This window comes from Danio rerio, chromosome 7, assembly GCF_049306965.1.
Source record: "Danio rerio strain Tuebingen ecotype United States chromosome 7, GRCz12tu, whole genome shotgun sequence".
Taxonomy (NCBI): Eukaryota; Metazoa; Chordata; class Actinopteri; order Cypriniformes; family Danionidae; genus Danio; species Danio rerio.
In genome coordinates this window covers 22,614,319-22,635,179 of record NC_133182.1, presented here as the reverse complement: position 1 = coordinate 22,635,179, position 20,861 = coordinate 22,614,319, and the positions used below count along the sequence as shown (strand labels likewise).

The following is a 20,861-nucleotide window of genomic DNA, read 5'->3' as shown; positions in this document are numbered from 1 at the left end:
AATTTTTTATGCTCAATCCACTTAAATTTGTTGAGCTAACTTAATCGATTTGTGTTGGGACAACATGAATGAATCATGTGGGACCCTGAATTTTTACAGTGTACAGCAACCATAGCATTGGAACTAGAAAATATGTGAATAAATGGATGTGAAAAGATGGAACTATAAGAGATATCGTCTAACCAGTTGTTCTGGTTTTAGCTATTTGAATATTCATTCAGGACCATTCGGGAGACATGGGCTGTGTCTGGAGCCTTTTCAAACATCTAGTGAAAGGGAGAAACCAGAAATGATGCAAAAGTGACAAAAAGTCACATGAATATCTTGAATGATCATTTTTGTTGATCATCATCAGTTTCACAGGAAATTTATATCACCAGCATGAACTATTGTTTTGAACATTTATTTTGTCTGACTCAACCTTAAACATTTTTTTTTTCAAAAACAAAAACAAAAAAACAAACAAACAAGAAAACCATCTCCATCTTGTGGTGGAATTAAAGACTGCAAATTCCCCCAACACTGTTTTGGCAAAGTTGGCAAGATATATAGTATTCCTCCAAATGTCATAATCAATCAACTAATATTTTTTGTTGTGGACCTAAATAGAATCCCAAACCCTGCATTTAACAAAATAAAGGTCTGATTTATTATGCATTTAAGAAACTGATTCTAAAAAATTAGAAAAACATTCGAAATATTTAAGCATATGATAAATAGCACACATACTATATATATATATATATATATATATATAAGGATCCAATTGAACCCTTTTTTGTGATAGCACAAAAGATATAGATATAGATGCCTAAGAAAGCCTTTAATGGGTAATGACACTTTAATCATGATAACTGAATTTTTTTTTCTTTAAGGACCATGTTGCTAAGATTTTATCTTGTCTCTTGAACTAAAAAAGCATGTATTATGATGTAATATATACAGTTGAATTATTAAATCCCCTGAAATATTTAACCCTGTTTATTTTTCCCCCAATTTCTGTTTAACGAAGAATTTTTTTTAACACATTTCTAAACATAATAGGTTTAATAACTCATTTATAATAACTGATTTATTTTATCTGTGCCATGATGACAGTAAATAATAAATAAATATAACATTAAAAAACTAAACTAAATATTTTTCAAGACACTTCTATACAGCTCAAAGTGACATTTAAAGGCTGAACTAGGTTCATTAGGTCAACTAGGCAGGTTAAGGGAAATAAGCATTTCATGCAGTGGTTTGTTCTGTAGACTATCGAAAAAATTTAGCTTAAAATAGCTAATAATTTTGACCTTAAATGTTTTTATTTTTTAAATGCTAAAAACTGCTTTTATTTTAGCCAAAATAAAACAAATAAGACTTTCTCCAAAATAAAAATATTATTAGACATACTGTGAAAATTTCCTTTCCCTGTTAAACATAATTTGGGAAAAATTTTAAAAAGCAAATAAAATTTAAAGGGGGGGCTAATAATTCGAACTTCAACTACAAAAATGGCCTCAAAACTGTTTTAAGTAAATATTTTTGGAATGCCATGCAAGTAAATGATAACAGGATTTACATTTTGGTTTCAACTACTCTCTAATGTTGTGTTTCTAATGCATAAAAATATAATAGAGGTGAAGTATTTATATGCACACTATTGGTCAAACGTTTGGGGTCAGTAGGATTTTGAAATGTTTTAAAATAAGCTTCTTCCGCTCAGCAAGGTTGCATTTATTTAATTTTAAATACAGTAAAGAAATGTACAATTGTAAAATGTTATTGCACAATAAAATAACTATTCAAAAGTAGTTTATCATTTAACAATTTATTCCAGTGATTATAAAGATGCATTTTCAGCTTTATTATTCCAGTCACATGATCATTTAGAAATCACTCTAAAATTAATTATTTTTATTAATGGTATAGGAGTAATAGAAGCAATAATGACTGGACTAATATTTTCAGTTGAAACTATATACAATAAGTAATAAATAAATAAGTACTTAACAATTGAAAATTTTTTAACATTTAATAAATGCCACCTTGATTAACACAATAATTTTCTTAAAAAAAAAATAACATGGAAAAAAAACCACAACCCCACACTTTTGACTGGTAGTTTCTGTGCAATACTTTCAATTATCCCAACTTTCAGAATGTTATAAAAATAATCATTAATAATCATTAATAAAGAAACCAGACTCTGACTCCAGTCTGATATGATCAAACTCTTTCTTTCTTCATGAAATCAATATCCCATGTCACATGTACTCTGTAAAGCACAATATGCAGTCACGGTGTACTGGTTTTTGTTGTGGGTGTTTGTTTTAAGAAAAACTTTCAGTTAGTGTGGTGCTGAGAAAAGATGCTTATCGCAGCCAATTCACTTGGTTTTGGAAGAGGGTCATGTGGGTGGAATGCAAGTGTCTGCGTGGGCATTGGGTCATGTGTGTGGATGTTTGTGTGTGTTCATGTGTGGGTGCCTGTTTTTTGGTGCTTGCATAACCATTGCAAATCACGTTGGACACAAATAATGTTTGCAGACTTGCAGACAGAAGCTTCCAAAAGGTGCCTCTAGAACACAATATATGAGAATTGAACTTGTGTGATTGATACTTATGACTCATTTCATCCATTTTGGATACATGAAACATTTTCCATTCATTTTCCTTAAACCAGCACATTTTTAATGTATCAAATTGTATTTAATTTACAACAAACTGAATCTAAAATGAATGAAATATAATACAAAAAGCTTTAATGTGACAAGGGATGTGACAAATTTGTGCTTTAGCTAAAGATGCTAAACTCAAACCAGAGACCACATGACACGTTCACAACTGCCTAAAATCATCAATGTATTTTCATCACAGTATAATTTTCAAATAGTGAAAGATACATTCACTGAAATACCATAGTAACAACTTGACAATAAGTCTATTATTGGTGTATCTTAAATATTTTGTACAAATGAATGAGAGAGGAATAATTGCATGCATTCGTGTTTCTCGTCATCATTTGAAGTAAGTCTAGCAAGCTATTTGTTGACTACCACAACTTTTCCCCACATAATTATATCATTTGGCACAACATATTTACTGAACAAAAATAAGTCAATTTACGTTAATAATTGGGCATAAAATAATATAATCTATGGTAGACAATTATTCAATAACAGAGCAGTGCCTTTTAAATATGTGGAATTTGTGTCCCGATTACAGCTAAAGAGTTTGCTCTTGTTTTTGGAGCAATCTCTTCTGGGATTATGATTATAAAGGGATGGGACAATCATTCTCCCAGGCTGTGCCACATCTTAATGTGCTAAAAACAGCTCTTGGTGAATTAATATTTAACAATATTTATAAAACAAAAACATCCACTCTCTATTCCAGCGTGAGATAGTCTCTTGTTCTAATGCTGTATATTATTGAAACAGACATAGGCAATATTAACTGGAAAAGGGTATGGACTTTAGCTAGAAAATTCCTAATGAACAATAAAATCCATGAAGTGTCTTATAATACATGGGTGCTATCCTACAAAGATTTTTCACAGGTTTATTTCTGAAGATTTTGAAGTAAATTGCTCCTGTGATCTCCAAACTGAAGATCAGTCTCACCATCTTTTGGAATTGTGAGTATACCAAATATTTTTTGAAAAATGTATTGGGTATATTCAGTGGTATAATTCCTGATTCTATGTTAAAATATGTCATTTTATGATATAACCATCAGAATGAGCATCCAGATGTTTTTTATTTATTTAATCTTATTATATTTTTGGCCAAATTTTTATACACAAGTGTACATTTTGTAAGCTTAAACCTTTCTTTCAGATTTTACTTTAAGATGTAAATCTTTATATGTCTTGATTTCTAAAGCAACTAACAAGAAAGCTGTAAAACTGTGAATCTGTTTAAAAGATACATTTCTATTTTGCTCCCTGGCATTTAATGTGATATAATGTAATGTAAAGGTTTCATTTTGTTATTCATTCATTCATATTTTTTTCGGCTTAGTCCCTTTATTAATCTGAGTTCGCCACAGTGGAATGAACCGCCAACTTATCCAGCATATGCTTTACACAGTGGATACCCTTCCAGCTGCAACCCATCTCTGGGAAACAGTCATACACACTCATACACTACAGATTATTTTAGCCAACCCAATTCACCTGTACTGCATGTCTTTGGACAGTGGAGAGAACATGCAAACTCCACACAGAAATGACAACTGACCCAGCAGAGGCTCGAACCAGCGACCTTCTTGCTGTGTGGCGACAGCTGTGCCACTGCATCACCGTCATTTTGTTATAATAAAAAAAAAAAAAAATATATATATATATATATATATATATATATATATATATATATATATATATATATATATATATATATATATATATATTTATGTTGACTACAATTTTAATAGGTAAAACATGCTTTTCCTATAGTTGTAAAAATAATAACAGATCAATAAAAGCCCTTTTCCAGAAGGATATTGCATCAAAACCAAATGCAAAAGCATGTTGAAATTAATTTATGATTGATGTTGATTGTAAAAAGTTTTGGTATTGTCTGCCTAATCTAGTAGTCTGCCTTTTAGTATTGTCTGTCTAATCACTATTTTTTAACAAACAAGTTTAAAAGATTTCGTTTAAACTCCTTCACAGAATATATCCTGCCAAACATTATTCGTTTAAATTTTAAAAAGATATAGATGTAAGGTGTAACTTTTGCAAGCTGAGGCTAGAAAGCGCTGTTCTTTTATTTTGGTATTGCCTCCTTTAGTCATTTTTTTCTGGCAAAATGTACTTTATTGCTGTCAATATTAATGAAAATATTAGTTTACACTGGAAAGATGTTCTTTAAGGAACATTTGAAAACTCTTGAAACAAAAAGTCCCATCCATTTTTTAAATAAATTTTATTTTAATGGCCAAATTTCATATTCAGAAATGTTCAGGTAAAAAGTCCAAGTTTTATTGCATTTAAAAATGAAGTGAAGCATTAAAAAAATCTAAAAGCTATGCAAATTGTACAAGCCTGCATGTCATTTAATGCATTCCTGTGATATTGTTCATATCTCCCCCAGCCTTTGAAATTTTCTTTGCATTTGTTGTACTTGACGTTACTCAATAATAATAATAAAAAAAAAATAGAAAATTGTTGACTATAATTTAGGGACAGACACAAAATGATTTTTTTTTAAATTACCGAAATTTCATATAATAATGAAAATATGTATTATGCAAATGTTAGTCTCACTTAATAAACATAATACAGTTGAAAATTAGACTTAATTATTTCATAATAATTGAAGCTAAATTAAGTAACAGAGTCAAAAATAGGTAGTTGGAGTATTTAAGTTAATATTATTAAGGCAAAATGTCTCAAAATTCACATACAAACATTAATTTTTTTAGAGATAACTTGATATAATTTGTGTTATTTAAATTTGTTCCATAAAAAAGGTTTATCTTGGAGCAGCAAAATGTAAACCTGCAGTTCTGAAATCACCCTTATGTTTTTGGTTTCATTATTTACCTGAGGTTTGACGTCATTGCATGAGCTATTTCATTTCACCTGGATATCGTAACGTTCTTGCTGCAGGCATAGTATTTCATGTCTGACACATTCTTCAAGGTAATAAATTGGCAACCTCAAATGAGCCCTTTCAACTTAAAACAAACAAAAGCAATCATCAGAAACATATCAGTACACTAGAAAACACACACACACACACACACACACACACACACACACACACACACACACACACACACACACACACACACAAGCAATATTACATGATCATCATTAGCAGGGAATAGACAATAATTAATACTTTGGCAGGTACCACTATCAGGAGCAGGGGACGGCTGACTCTCCACAGCGACAACCTGTAGCATTTTATATATTAATACTCAATACTAATACAAAAGTGTCATGGCAGAGATTTGCTTTGGAAAAACAAATTCAGTTATCATAAGTCAAGAATCAGCATACATATAAAGACAATATTGGGCTAAGAGGAAAACAAAACAGTTTTGTGTCTGGTTCATTCTTATTATACATGACAATGATGTTGAAATGTGCTTGAATGTGTACATTTTGGAAAATGGACTTCAAAGTTCAAGTTTATGAAAACGATACCATTATCATCTTGGTGTAAATTATTTTAAAAATTGTGATTTTTTTTCATGCACGTCTCATGCAACACGAAAAACAACATTGGCAATGTGTGCAGGCACTTATTGTTTCTTTACAAAGAACATGTATAAAATAAAAAACTAGGGCTGCAGGATTTTGGATAAAACTGACATTGCATTTATATCGCAATATATAATCACAGTAAATGAAAAATCGCAATTTCACCAGATGACTTGAATAGCTTGTAAAGAATTCATAATTTAAATCAACTGGGAGTGTACCTGCATCAAATATCATTTAAAAAATGAAAAGCATAGTTAAGTACAACAGACAAAACATGCAAATAAACAATCAATTGTTATTTTCTGGGAAGTCAAACATACACAGTATTCAGAGGCAGAAATGAAATAATTACGGTATAATATTACACTGTATTATTTTTACCAAGTAAGTAATTGTTGTAATAATGCAGTAAGTATTAATGTTCAATTAATATTTAAGCTACAAACATTTAATTTATTGTTCCCAAATTCCTCAAGTTTGCTTCCGATTCTTACAGTCAGGCCTTAAAAACACATGCAAATAATAAACTTTCACTTTAAAGTTAAAGTTTGATTGTTGTAACTGTTATTGCTAGTCAACTACAATCCCAACTACATGGCAGACGCCTGCGATGCGACAATTGCAAACTTGCACATTGCAATATCAAGGCTAAAACGATTTATTGTGCAGCCCTATAAAGAACTATTGGTGAAATTTAATCTAAAAGAAAAAAACTGTAGCTGGGGTTGCCAGATCTTTACCATAATATGCAATAGCAGCATTTTAGGCTTCAAAGATCTTAACTTAAATTCGATAAACATAACTAAACTTAAATTTACTGTGAAACAGCAATTCTTTAACAGATAGAATGTTAACACACCCTCCTATTGTAGTACTAATATATGTTTTTGTACCTTTGTTATACACTGAAAACCACCAAACGCAAGTAATGAGTAATGAAAATGAGTAACTTTTAATGAAAAGTACGTTATCAAGCTCACAAACAGCTTTTCCACAAACTGAAGAAAGAAATAGTGTTTATAAACTAAAAGATGATGACTTGTAAATAGATTTCATAATCAATTAATTGTTATTAATATTTTCCCAGAGATGGGTTGTGCCTGGAAGGGCATCCGCTGCGTAAAAACTTGCTGGATAAGTTGGCGGTTCACTCCGCTGTGGCGACCACGGATTAATAAAGGGACTAAGCATACAAGAAAATTAATGAATGAATTAATGTTATTAATATTAACCAACATCATATTTTCAGAAGATTAATAATTTGAGAATGTAGTTTAATAAAGTGAAGCAGCAGGTTAAATATGATATTGTAAACATATGAAATGTGTTTACGTCTGATTTTTTTCTTTGCACGAAAAATTCACTGTCATCATTTACCTAACCTTGACTGTTCCAAACCAGTTTGAGTAGTTTTTGTTCTGCTGATCAGAGGAAAATATATACTTAAGAATGTTGGAAACCTGTAACCATTGACTGCCATTGTATTTGTTTTTCTTACTATAATGGAAGTCAATAGTTTAATAATAATTTCCAAAATCTTTTAATACACTGAAAACCCTAATAAATTGACTGAACGAAATTAATTGAGTAGACTCATTGCCTTAATTTAATTGAGTCTCCCAAAACTTGCATATTAAAGTTTATTTAAGTTTGGTAGATTATAATTAAATTGTTCAGTTCAGTGTGTGTGTCTGTGTGTGTAATTATTTACTATGAAAAACATGGTTTTAGGAAAAATAAGTAGCCATTTATTCCCATTATGGTGAATAATTATATGAAGCCTTGTTTTCTGTTTAAAAAAAGGTTGCACATATTAGAATTTTACAGTCAAGACTACATTAAAACGACCTATTTTTTTTCAAAGGATTATTTGTGATTTTGAGCTTACTATACTTGAAATCTTAGGTTTATATAAGTTAAACGAACTCATATTTTTAGGTGACAAGACCAAAATGCAAAATTTTAAGTAATGTTCAGTCAACTTTACTTTAAGTAAACAACATTAGGGTTTACAGTGTATCTCCTTTTGTTTTGAACTTGTTCAAATTTTGGAACAAGTGAGGGGTGAGTAAATGATGACCAAATATTGATACTATTTATTATAAATTGTAAATGAGATCGTTAAACTGAATCAGATAAACACTCGCGTTCCAGGATTCACAGAATCAAGTTATTCTAAGAAACTTCCATTGTCATGAAAACTGAGATCATATCAAATTGTGAGGCTGAGAGCTTAAAATGCTGATTTAGACCTTACACATGATATCTTTAGGAAAAACATTGACCTAGACAGATTTGCTTTACAAGTTTCATGGTAAAAAATGCACTTTTGTGCCCAAACATAGTTAAATCTTTGTAGGGAAAGAAGTGGCTTGTTAGAGCATGCATAGCCCTTAAAATATGGTCTAAAATCAGCCAAAGAAGCCTGTATCAGTATAAAGGCAACTGTAAACAAAGATAACCGGTTGAGATACAGAACACATATCTTTTTCTCAAACACAGTGATAACAGAAAAACACTTTACATACCTTTATTGCATTCAAATAGATCAATTACACATGTAACATTGATGAAATGAGAGCTTTTTTTAATTATTATTCCACTAGTTGCGTTAGACAATAAATGCATGTGTTATTTTTATAGATATGGATTAACTGATACAGAGGAGCCTCATAAACCTGCACATTTATCAGCTCACAAAGGAAGAGAAGGGTAAAATTTGTTGCACCTCTTTAGATATTCTTTCCTGCTGCTTTTTGAGACTGCAAAAGAATGACATGACTTATTAGAATGATTATATTTCATCACTGGTAATATTACTTTACATTCACAATCCTTCAAACTTACATATTTGGGTGTCCCTGCAAATGCACTTCAGAATTTCATAGTATTCATCTCTGGATTTAGGGTTGGGTCTTTTTGTACACTTTAGGCCCTTATCAGGGTAAACTAAAGAGAAAAGTTGGGTTATTACATTAGGCAATCTCAAATAATCGTATGCTTCAAATCAAAACAATCATCAAACACTCAAATCTGCATCAAATTAAACACTCACACACTTAAATATAAAGCATCCATTAAGCATTTGTGCTGAATTTTGGCATCTACTTGGCCAAAAAAATGTATACAATTAGTTACTCACGTTCAGTCACTATACACACACTGATAAAAATTTATTGCTTCATTTACTTAAAAATTATTATTTTTTGCATTTTATTATGCAGATGAAACAATACTAGGCCTTATTGAACTTACTCAATTTTTATATCTGTTGGAATGAAATTTACAGATAAACTTCAATTTTTTTAACTTAATTTTTCTATTTCTCTAACCATAATTTTGATGCATGATCTACATAACCAAAATAGTTATAAACTTACATTTGTATTGAAACCAAATACTTCTTTAAAGATTGTTTATATTACAAATTTTAAGTAGGAGTAGACTACTTGAGAAATGGCGACCACGCTTTTACTTTTGGAAAAATACTTCAATGGTTTACTTATGATTTATATTAGATATCAAATGTGCTTTGGTCCTCTTTCCGGAACTTTCTTGAGCATACTCAGCGACTAACTTTTGCCATTCTAATTTTGGTTAAACTTTTTTATTACTTCAGATTTTGTTTTTTTGCTTTTTGCATTTGTATTTACTTGAATGAATAACAAGAACTCCTGGACATGTAGTTATAGCATACCAGTACCACAGTCTTATTAAAAAATGTAGAACCACTTTCAACAGTTCAACATGAACCTTTTATTAAAGTTCTTAAGAACCATTTTTCTTAGCGAAGAACGTTTCAGTAATTTAAATAGCCTTTTACCATGCTTTGTGTAGAGAAAGGCTCTGCATGGAATGCTCAATGCCAATAAAGAACCTTTATTTTTATGAGTGTTTTAATACACATTATTAGGTGAAAAAACTACAGAAAAACAAATGGATTTCTTACGTTTGCAGCCACAAACAGCAGATTGTTTCATGGATCTCCTCTGTGAACAGACTGTGTGAAGACAAGAAGTGGCATTAGTCTCACAATGCAAGCATAAACATTGATATCAAAACCCACAACATCCTCTATTTCATGAATACATTATTGTCTTAGGATGTTAGAAAAATTAAATGTTACACAAAACTTGAGTAAGTGCAAACAAGACGTAAACCACTGCTTATAATTACCTGAGTTGTTGCACAAAATGATGGTCAGAATCAGTAGGGCAAACACCAGACAGATTGGTTTGGTCATCTTAACGATATCGCTGCTCCAAAAGGATTGAAAAGGTATGATTTGAGTCCTGCTTTTTATCCCCCCGTGCAAGGATTATCTCCATCGGCACCCTTTCCTCTTCACCCACTTTTATACCCTGAACCATTCATGAGGGCTTTAAGCGTAACGGTTTAAATAAGCCTCAACATGTTCAGGGTGCATACCACGATTTTCACCCCCAAAAAGAAAGATTATATTTCTTGTTTACTTCAAAACTAAACAAGAAAACTCAAGAGAAAACATGTTAAATCTGATAAAGTCGATCTTGTTAGATCACAATGTGTGGGATTGAATATCTGAAATAAATTAGGTGCTTAGCTGCGAGTCCAAGTCAAAAGGAAAGCAAAAATAGATTGTGTCCTTATGATGAAGTGCACTGACCTGTAATATTTATTTGGTGAACAATTAAAGAAATGATTTATTACATTTAATATTTTTTTTTTATATTTCCCCAAATTTCTGAAAGATTTATTATATTCATTCCTAAACATAACAGATCTAATAACTATTTTGTAATACCAGAATTTCGGAACATTATCATGATGATAGTAAATAATATTTCACTAAATATGTTTAAGATACTAGTATTCAGCTTAAAGTGTCATTAAATACAAGTTGTTGTAATTAGGCAAATCATTGTATAATGATGGTTTGTTCTGTAGAAAATCTAAAAACATAGCTAGAGGGCTAATAATAGTGTCCTTACAATAGTTGTAAAAAATGAAAAACTGCTTTTATTCTAGTCGAAATAAAACAAATGAGCAATTTCAGCATTATGAATGTGACCATTGCAGTAAAATTCAAAATATAAATTCAGAGAAGCATATGTTAACATTATATTAAAACTTCTGTTTATATTTTTTTCAAAACAACTGACCAGAGCTATGGAATCAGAAAAGTATCAATCTGTAATTTTTTTTTTTTTTTTGGATTTTAAATGGTGGAAATAAACATGCATTATGGATGTGACCAAAAAAGTATGCAAGTTTACAGTATACAACATACTTTGTAGAAATTCAGTGAATTAAACTGCACAACCCAAAAGAAATATTGCTCATTAAAAGGATAAGAGTTGGCTCACTTTAGAACAAACATGATTTTATTTTATTTTACATTTATGAGAAAAAAGCATTGTTACGGATCTCCAGAGGAAGACTATCTCCAGAAGAAAAAGAATATTATAGGAAATACTGTGAAGGATTCTTTGCTCTGTTGAACATCCTTTGGTAAATATTTAAAAAAGAAAAAAGAAATCACAAGAGGGCAAATAAATCTGACTTTAACTGTGTATGTATGACAATCGACTAGTGTTTCTCCCTAAACAAAGCATACGCATGTGTGGTGTCTTCATTTCCTAAATCAGCAAGGTGATACTTTAGAGGACAGAGGACAAAGAGATCACTGGATTTAGTAAATATAAAGCTGAAACCTGATAAGATTTTCGCACAAGTTTGGCAACTGAATTTTCACACCTGAATGTGCAGCCTGTGAATGTTCTTTACTGCGGATCATTAACCTTTACAAATATTGAACACTATATTGTTAAAAAAAGAGAGAAATTGCTTTGGTGTAAATGGCATAGCATGTAAATAGCATTTCCTAAAATACACAACATAAAAAATTGTGCCTGAGAAAGCTTCTCAAATGGAGCGAGAAATATTTAAAATGTCACATTAATAACTCGCACAAACTTCTTTTTTTTTGTCACCAGTTATTTCATTTGATTTAGCTATAATTCCATACAAAGCCACAGAACCCACACCCTGGTGTTTTGTCTTTGAATGACTGGCTGCTTTTTTTCAGATTCAGTGACTCAGTCTTAAAGGACATCGATAATGAATATCATCTTTTTGAAGCTTTTTGGAAAGAACTGTGTGCAGGTATAGTGTGTCCACAGTCATATTGGTGATATAAACACAGTAAGTCTCTTTCTTTTTAATTTCCTGACATTAAAAACAGGATACAAATCCCTCCCAATTGGATTGACAGCTGGATATTAACATGTCTCCGTAGTAACGCATATAATCATATCAACAAGACAGAACGTGCACAAAGCAACTGGGATTAAAAGATCTGTTCAGCTCGCTGTGATTATCTGCAACTCAAGAATAAGTTTTACAAGTTTAAAATGTTTTTAAAACAGAGCATGTTTATAATGAATTACATTGATTTTACCGTCTTTAACACCACAGCTGCAGCTGGTGGCCTCATGTACGCAGACTTGCATTGAAATCATACTAAAACATTGCGTACTCAGTAAAAAATTCAGATGTATGAAACACTGCGTACAAAATACTTTGTAGTGTGCAATTTAACACAATTGCCTCTAGGAGTCACCAATGGAAATGAAACAAACACACACAAAAAATGCACATACGCCAGACATGAAGTTGGTGTAGACCAACACACACTCACGTTCATTTTATCGTTAGTAAATCCAAACATGAGCGTGAAATCTGGCGAACGGAAAGTTTTTGTGCGCACGCAGCGTTGATACATGAGGCCCCTGGGGTTTGTAACAGCGTGAACTCTGTAACAACATTATGTGTGACTCATCGTGGCAAAAAAGCTTGAATTAACTCCAAAACAAATACATCAAATAATCATTGGGAAAGTTCTTAATAAAGTATTTCTCCCAAACGTTACCTCAGATTTGCTTCCTTCATGTTTGTTAATGTGCTGTTTATCTGAAGCAGTGCAAGATTGAGGCACACTCTGATAGGCACGTGGGAACGGATGGTGGGGAGAATTAGCATTAAAGGCACAGGCATTAAAAACAGCTACAGTGTGTTCAGAGCAGAACATTCCAATGTTCTGAAAGGTATAAACAATCTGATAGGTGTTTTGAACTGAAACTTAAGAGACACATTCTGGAGAATTAAATCTTGAAAAAGGGGTAAAAAGGTGCCCTTTAAAGAATCCTCAATCAGACTGAACACATTCGTTGATTAAATAATTTACAACTCGCTCAAAGAAATGCTGAGAATTCATTTTGCTCCATTGTTGAATCCTGTGGAATTGAAATTGTGGCTTTTACAATCAGACTTTTCAATGAAAAATCATTGATTGTGACTGTTTAAAGATGGTGAAGCCGTCAGTGTCTGGCCCTGTCAAATGTGGCATAACTATGTTCACATAGCAGTAGTTTTATTTGTTTTGGACTTTATTCTCAAAAAATATAGCTTAGCTTTTAGAAGCTTCCAAGGCACTGAATATTCCTGCAAAAAATCTAATATAAATCTCTACTGGTAATGTGTTGCCTTCTGTCATGTTAAAATCTCTTATACCTGTACATAATGAAATGTACCAAAATACATATGTACGCTGGTTCAAATTGTGAACAGTTGAAGGCTTGTATTTGTAATGTTAAATGGTATCTGTAGTGGTTAAAATACATTATTAAACCGTACGTCTACCCTGTCCTTATAAAGGAAAAAAAATACTATAGTAATTTAGAGTAAATGCTAAGTTTTTCAACAAGGTGGCACAGTGGCTCAGCGGTCAGCACTGTTGCCTCACAGAAAGAAAGTCGCTGGTTCGAGTCCTGGCATTTCTGTGTGGAATTTGCATGTTCTCCCCATGTTCGCATGGGTGTCCTCTGGGTGCTGCAGTTTACCACACAGTCCAAACACATGCAGTATAAGTGAATTAAATAAACTGAATCCGTCGTAGTGTGTGTGTGAGTGTGAAAGTGTAGGGGTGTTTCCCAGTACTAGGATGCGGCTGGAGGGGTATTCGCTGTGTAAACATATGCTGGAATAGTTGACGGTTCATTCCGCTGTGGCGACCCCTGATGAATAAGGGACTAAGCCAAAGGAAAAATTAATTAATTAATGTTTTTCAACCATACTACGGTAACTAGTGCATAAATATTCATATTTACCACACTTTGTTAATGAGTTCTGTCATATTAACTATCGTCAACTGATAAACTGTAATAAGTAATGTAGTTAGGGCTGGGCGATATTTCGAATTTATGTTTTGACAACGATTTAATTTTATATTAAATCGAGAATCGCTATTTAACTTGTGAATTTGTTTTACATTTATTTACACCTTGACCGATTTTTGTATGGTATGGCCAAACGATTTAATTTTATATTAAATCGAGAATCGCTATTTAACTTGTGAATTTGTTTTACATTTATTTACACCTTGACCTATTTTTGTATGGTATGGCCATTAAAAATACAATGTTCCTTAACCAGATGGTTTTTCAAGTTACTTATAAAGAGAATGTTACTTCAGTCATGTTGTTGTAATGTTTTGAGAAGACTAGTAACACAATAAAAAAAATCTAAATCAAAATCGTGAATCGGTCAAACTTTATAAAAAACCTAGATTTTTTTTTTTGTCAAATCGCCCAGCCCTAAATGTTGTATACATTAGTTTTTTACTACGGTAACTGATGTATTGTGTTATAACATACCGTATAGCTGTTGAACCAAAGCAACAATAGAATTACCACAACAGATAAAACTATAGTGTTTACTATAAATTACTATAGTATTATTTCATGGGTGGCCTTGGTTGTAAGCTAGTATAACTGAATAAGTCGTTTTTACCCCTTTTACCTCACCTCATCCTGTAATTCTTTAAAACTACGTAGGCTTACAAAAGCTTCATGGTGATAAAGAAAGCTGAGTCTTTCTCAGAGTGAGTGGTGAAGCAGCAGCCACGGGTGAGGCATTCTCTAAGGTCCAGTGTGGGCTCTCGTGTCTGTGGGTTAGAGCCTACACACGGTGGGCGACCAAGCCGTCCATAAGCAGCCAGCGGCCCACGGGCTCTCAGCAGCAGGAGTACAGTATCTATCGCCGCGGTCGGGCCCTCCCTCGCAGTGACGCACTCAGAAAGGACCAAGGAAATCCCCAAGTGAGAGTTACGACAGACTCTCGCCACCGTAGATAGTAGGCAACTTCCGACTAGCGCCGAACAAACCGACACAGAACCCGAATACTCGTAAACCTTGTCCACGCTCCGCACAAATTCAAGGTAGGGACATATTTAGTTGATTTATGCTTGTATGTGTTGTATTTTCCGACTGTAAGATACTGTAACGTAAGCAAAAGCTTTGTTGTTGACACGCGTGAAGATACTCAAGCTCATCCGGTGCATGCGATCGGTGTCTTCGCCACTTGTGTTTATAGGTGTTTGTATATAACGTTACACACAATCCGACTGTTTATCGAGCTACTATGTGATTTATTGGTAATATCGATGATTTGATTTAATTATTTATGATGTAATATGTTGACTGGTGTATTTTTACCCTCCTCAGGTGTTGTAAACACTGCTTTCCGTTCGGTCTAGGTGGCTTGACAAACATTTGCCGTCGTCGCGGAAGTACACAGACAAACAACGTCTTGCGGTGATATTTTTATGAATACACCTACCGAAGTACAGCAGCAGGAGGACATGTACGGCATGGCAGAAATGCCCGATCTCATACCACCGGCAGGTGCATTACAACCTAGTCCAGTAATCCCGTATGACCACGGACAGCCGGGGAGAAACAGACCAGATCTCCTGTCCGCCCCGAGACGAATGCAGCGAGCCCCCAAACTCGGACAGATCGGCCGCTCAACAAGAGGTGGGTGGCATATTGAGCTGTTATTTTGACCTGACACTCAGTTACTGAATAAACATTTTTTTGAGACTGAGACCAATTTTTTTATTGGTGTGAGGTCACTTCACATTTTAAAGGTTTCCTTAATTTAATCCAGCTTCATTATCTCATCAGCTAGGTGTGTCTAATAAGGGAACCGTCTAAATATGTAGTGCTAAAAAGTTCCATGTGCACTTTAAAAATCCCCTTTCTAAATGTAGCTGGAAAGATTTAGGAAATGTTACATTTAGTTATGTATGTTTGTCCCCAAGCAATTCTTCTGAAATGTTTAGCAACATCACTGGATCTGCTTAATGAATTAAAACTTGTGAAGCTATTTTTAACAATTCAGCTACATTTTCTAGTCTAGACAAGTGTTACTTTTATTATTAAAAATAATTTGGGGAAGTAATAACACTGACTAATGGTGTGTTGAAGTCATGTTGGAAAGATAAAACATGTGACCATTACTACAAATTTTAATTATCAGTGAGAAACTTTTTTTTTTTTTAGCAACATTGATAGTTCACCCAAATCTGGATTTTCCATGAATTTATTTATCATGAATCCATCAGATTTAAAAAAAATCTTATTTTCTTCAGTAGAACTTTAAAAATGATCTGAATACAAGATATATGGTGATTCATAAAATACAAGTCAACAGGTACTGGGAAGTTGAATGTAAAAAAACTAATTTCTGAATTTGTTAAAATTAATAAAATTATTATTATCATTAAATAAAATTATTCAACTTGCACAACACACAATTGTACAATTATGATACTATAGCTATATGATACTGTAGCTTTAGAAGAAATTAATAGACCACTTAAATGATAATTTTTCTACGGATTTCTCCAGAAAAAGGTTTTCATAAACATACAAGTTTGTGTTAATTTGTAGACAAAACAAAGCAATGTTTCCAGAAAAATGAAATGTAAAAAAATTTTTGATTTTTTTTTTGTTGAAGCAACCTTGATTTTTAATGACAACAAATAAAAACATCCGTTATTTTTACCTATTGTCTTTATCTGACCCAAAATATAAACAAGTTTTTTTTTTTTTTTTTTTATTGGGAAGAAAGTTTCTCAGACCCTTCTTGAATAAAACATATTAACACCAAACCCCTAGCAAATCCAGCGCGTCCTGAGAGTTGTCAAGTGGTCTTTTAATTATTTCCAGAGTTGTTTGTAGGAAAGTTCATCTTGTACCGACCAAAGTGATTTGCACTCACCTGATGCCCGACTACCACCATCACTGGTTTCCACTCCGTCATCAACTGATTCATTCCTCTCTTTTTCTTTTTCAGTGGTTATCGAGGACGAGGACTTGGACGATATCATAAACAATAACAGAAGCTTCCCAGTTTCTCAAAGAGTTTCACCTGTTGCCTGATGCATGATTGACTGTGCCAAAACTCTTAAAGAGGCCAACACACGCACCAAAGCAGGGCCTGCAGAATTGAACTGAACTAAAATCTCCCTCTCGCACGTTTTCACTTATCATCACCCTTCACCGTACAGCTTTCACCGCTTCAGGGTCAAACAAGAGAACTGCGGACTTGGCTTTCCGTTCACTTTATGCTTAACCGACGTGCTTCTGTAGCACTGAGTGATTTAGTCTGGTGTTTTTTTTTCTTCTTCTTGAAGATATTGATGACCTCTAATGCAACAGGGCTATATTTATTACATTTGCACTTTACTGCAGATTTACGAAAGCTAATCTCAGCAGGTTGGATTATTCATCTCCCAAAGAGGACGTTTTTTCCTGTCAAACTCTGTTAACGTGTAACGCGCCGTTTGGTAAGACCTGTGGTTACCTTGGTAACTGGAGTCTACCTTGACATTTCTGTAAATGGCATTAGTTAGTTGTTATTTTTTTGTCACTTATTATGTGCCTGTTTATTTCAGTTTGAATTGAAACAAGTACAATTTGAGATGCACACTGGGTGAAGAACAATCAAATCTTCTAAATTGAGCAAATATGTTGGTTAAACGTGCATTGCTCTTAAAGTGGATCTGAATTGTAAATGTTTGCATGGAAATTAATGAATTTTTGTAAACTGTTTTGGGGAAGCTCAGTGGGGTGGGAGTAATAAAGTATGCATGAGTAACTTAATGGCTTGTTCTTCGTGTTTGTCTCTTCCCACTAAGGACTATAATGATAATTGTGTATAAAAAGAATACACTTCAGAAATAACTCATGCTGCATGTTTAGACTACCTATTTAAAATGAGTAAGTTTTTTGTGACAACTTAATTGTTTTAAGTTCAATCCACTTAAATTTGTAAAAACAATTAGCTTAACTTAATCAAATTGTGTTGGGACATTCATTTTCTTTTCGACTTAATCCCTTTATTAATCTAGGGTCGCCACAGTGGAATGAACTGCCAACTTATTTAACATATGTTTCATGTAGCGGATGCCTTTCCAGCCGCAACCTATCTTTGGGAAATACCCATTCACACTCATACACTACAGACATTTTAGCCTACCCAATTCACCTGTACTGCATGTCTTTGGACCGTGGGGGAAACCGGACCACCTGGAGGAATCCCACGTGAACGCTGGGAGAACATGCAAACTCCACACAGAAACGCCAACTGACCTAGCCGAGGCTCGAACCAGTGACCTTCTTGCTGTGAGGCGACAGCACTACCTACTGCATCGATGTGTTGGGACAACACAAAATAATTGTGGAACCCAGCATTTTTTAATGTACCAGCATCAACACAGAAACATTTTCAGAAATGATCATATCTAGCTGACCAATAGCTATGTTCCCCTCGCCTATTTTTATGCGCATGTTGAATATACTCATTAAAAATCGTTTAATGGAAACGGCAAGATGTGCATGAGTTTTGAAAATGCACATAAAAACGTATGTGCACAACAGAGTGCACTCTTTATTCGATAAGAAAAGATGATGAAAACACTTTTACAGAACAAATTCCAGTCTGCGCATTAAATAAAAAAAAAAATCATGTGATGATAAAAATGTGTGTGAATGGACAAACCAGCAGACAGCACATTGTAAAACATCTGAAATGTTGTTTTGGTCATTCTAAAACACCCTAACTATTTCAGTATGTTGTTATATTATTTTACCTGAAAAATTGTCAAGAACGTCTGTGCTCCGCGTCTGATGCCTTCAAATGCCCCCATGCGTTCACTGCGTGTTGGCGTTGTCTTCTGAAGCTGCCTTTTCAATGCACACGACAAATGACAAGCAACAAACCTTAAGTCAACTATGTTGCTGTAAAGATGGCACTTTACATCAGGTATTAACGTCTACACCTACTCCACACCTAAATCCAACCATCACAGTTATTAACGTCTATACCTACCACAACCCTAAACCCAACCATAGTTATTAATGTCTACACCTTCCCCAAACCTAAACCAAACGAACAAAGTTATTGTGCAGTGGAAAGGCGGCTTAAGGCACAAGTCATTTATTAAATAAGTAAAAGATTGACGCAGCCTCCTACTGCAGTAAATTCTGTTTTTACTTTTGATACTTGGTGCCAATTAATCAGGAAGTGACGATTTTGTTTACTTTGACTTATTGGATGGAAACGCTGCTTTATTTCTTACGGAGAGTGAAGCCGCCTTTCCACTGCACATGACATTTTGACATGACTGCTGGAATACACCCCCTTGTGGCAGCCGCACAGAATTTACATTTTTGTTGTGCACCATGGAGGAGAAGCTGATTCTCGCAGTGTCCGAAATAAAGGAGTGCAATAGCATTCTCAGTCCGTTTACCATGGTTCAATGAATGAATACTAGAAACTCATACACAGCAAAAAAATAAAATTAAATTGTGGAGAAAATATTAAATATAATAATATTTTTATTCCTCATTTATGAATAAATAAATTTTTTAAATTATTATTTTTTAAATATATAGACTTTTCTCTGATTCAAAAAATAACGAAAAAACCCTACTATTTCTCATCACGCACGGACCTGCTTGGACAACACTGGAATACATCATATCCAGTCTGCCGTTCGCATACGGCCTAGTCATAAGAGTTTAAATCGTATCCAAGTTTTACGCATATGGAGATGATCGGAACATCACGCAGTTGTCGTACTACTCTCCATTGGAAATGAATAACTTCCAGTCTGTCGCTTGTCGTGTGCAGTGGAAAGACAACTTCAGCGACTTCCGGCAACCTCTGTCTACGTGAGCGACTGTGGGCGACCAGGTGGGGGTGTCGAGCAATGCAACAAAGATAAAATACCTTCAACTTTATGCAAATAAGAGAGACTTTCTTGAGCGACAGCCAACAAGAACACCAGTAGAGTTCACGTGATCCTCTCTCAGCTTACTCAGAGGCTTGTTGATCTACGTGCCTTAGACCTACACAGACTTGCAATTGCAGCAGGTCACCACCCAGAGCAACAGGCAGCTACAAAGTTGCTGCTATAGTGTAAATGAGGCATTCGTCCGCGACACTCCCCAACAACAACATTTTCCTAGGATGAGACGATAAACCGAGGTCCTGACTCTTTGTGGTCATTAAAAATCCCATGGCACTCGTAAAGAATAGAGGTGTAACCGCGGTGTACTGGCCAAATTCCCTCTCTCAGCCCTTAACCGTCATGGCCTTCCAATGCATCCACTGAATTAACGCATCACTGTCTCTCCACTCCACCAATAGCTGGTGTGTGGAGAGCGCACTGGTGCCGTTGTCCTGTGGCTGCCTTTGCATCATCCAAGTGGATGCTACACACTATAGTGGTGGTGTGGAGATACCCCTCATGATTGTAAAGCGATTTC

The 20,861-nt window shown here is 33.9% G+C and overlaps 3 protein-coding genes and 1 long non-coding RNA gene across 11 annotated transcripts in view; 1 reads left to right on the top strand and 3 right to left on the bottom strand.

Annotated features, from left to right (window-relative positions):
- Positions 1-19,484, bottom strand: part of ponzr5 (plac8 onzin related protein 5) — a 31,973-nt gene extending 12,489 nt beyond the window's left edge. Inside the window, exons 1-2 of one of the 4 annotated variants that reach the window (XM_073906632.1) lie at positions 19,181-19,484; positions 5,536-5,669 (exon numbers count right to left, since the gene is read on the bottom strand). The gene's annotated coding sequence lies outside the window, so the exon portion shown is untranslated. Of the gene's footprint in view, positions 1-183; positions 1,374-5,535; positions 5,670-17,307; positions 17,697-19,180 lie in introns of those variants that run through there. The other 3 variants (XM_073906631.1, XM_073906633.1, XM_073906634.1) reach the window with 3 other exon arrangements.
- Positions 1-19,548, bottom strand: part of ugt5g1 (UDP glucuronosyltransferase 5 family, polypeptide G1) — a 64,667-nt gene extending 45,119 nt beyond the window's left edge. Inside the window, exons 1-2 of one of the 2 annotated variants that reach the window (XM_073907015.1) lie at positions 19,420-19,463; positions 19,181-19,274 (exon numbers count right to left, since the gene is read on the bottom strand). The gene's annotated coding sequence lies outside the window, so the exon portion shown is untranslated. Of the gene's footprint in view, positions 1-19,180 lie in introns of both variants that reach the window. The other variant, XM_073907014.1, reaches the window with a different exon arrangement.
- On the bottom strand, positions 8,719-16,014 carry si:dkey-112a7.5. Of its 2 annotated transcripts, XM_073906074.1 has the most exons (5): positions 14,623-16,014; positions 10,381-14,524; positions 10,154-10,204; positions 9,052-9,153; positions 8,719-8,966 (listed from the first exon to the last, which is right to left on the bottom strand). In XM_073906074.1, exons 2-5 carry the CDS (start codon positions 10,445-10,447, stop codon positions 8,899-8,901), a joined length of 288 nt encoding a protein of 95 aa, XP_073762175.1. In that variant the 5' UTR covers positions 10,448-14,524; positions 14,623-16,014; the 3' UTR covers positions 8,719-8,898. The 2 variants fall into 2 exon arrangements, with proteins under 2 accessions (XP_073762175.1, NP_001373735.1); NM_001386806.1 differs by lacking the exon at positions 14,623-16,014 and having other exon boundaries at positions 8,721-8,966; positions 10,381-10,535.
- si:dkey-112a7.4 lies at positions 15,355-18,187 on the top strand. 3 transcript variants are annotated; one of them, XR_012383257.1, is made up of 3 exons: positions 15,355-15,460; positions 15,779-16,058; positions 17,383-18,187. It is a non-coding gene; the product is annotated as a si:dkey-112a7.4 (long non-coding RNA). The 3 variants fall into 3 exon arrangements; XR_012383256.1 differs by having other exon boundaries at positions 15,747-16,058; XR_012383258.1 differs by having other exon boundaries at positions 15,355-15,676.
- Positions 19,549-20,861: the final 1,313 nt, after the last annotated feature.

Excerpts from the sequence above, each read along its gene's own strand:
- si:dkey-112a7.5 (XM_073906074.1), bottom strand. The coding sequence starts at position 10,447 with ATGACCAAACCAATCTGTCTGGTGTTTGCCCTACTGATTCTGACCATC. Across the intron at positions 10,205-10,380 it reads CATTTTGTGCAACAACTCAG|TCTGTTCACAGAGGAGATCC; the intron begins GTAATTATAAGC and ends GTCTTCACACAG. Across the intron at positions 8,967-9,051 it reads TTGCAGGGACACCCAAATAT|TCTCAAAAAGCAGCAGGAAA; the intron begins GTAAGTTTGAAG and ends ATTCTTTTGCAG.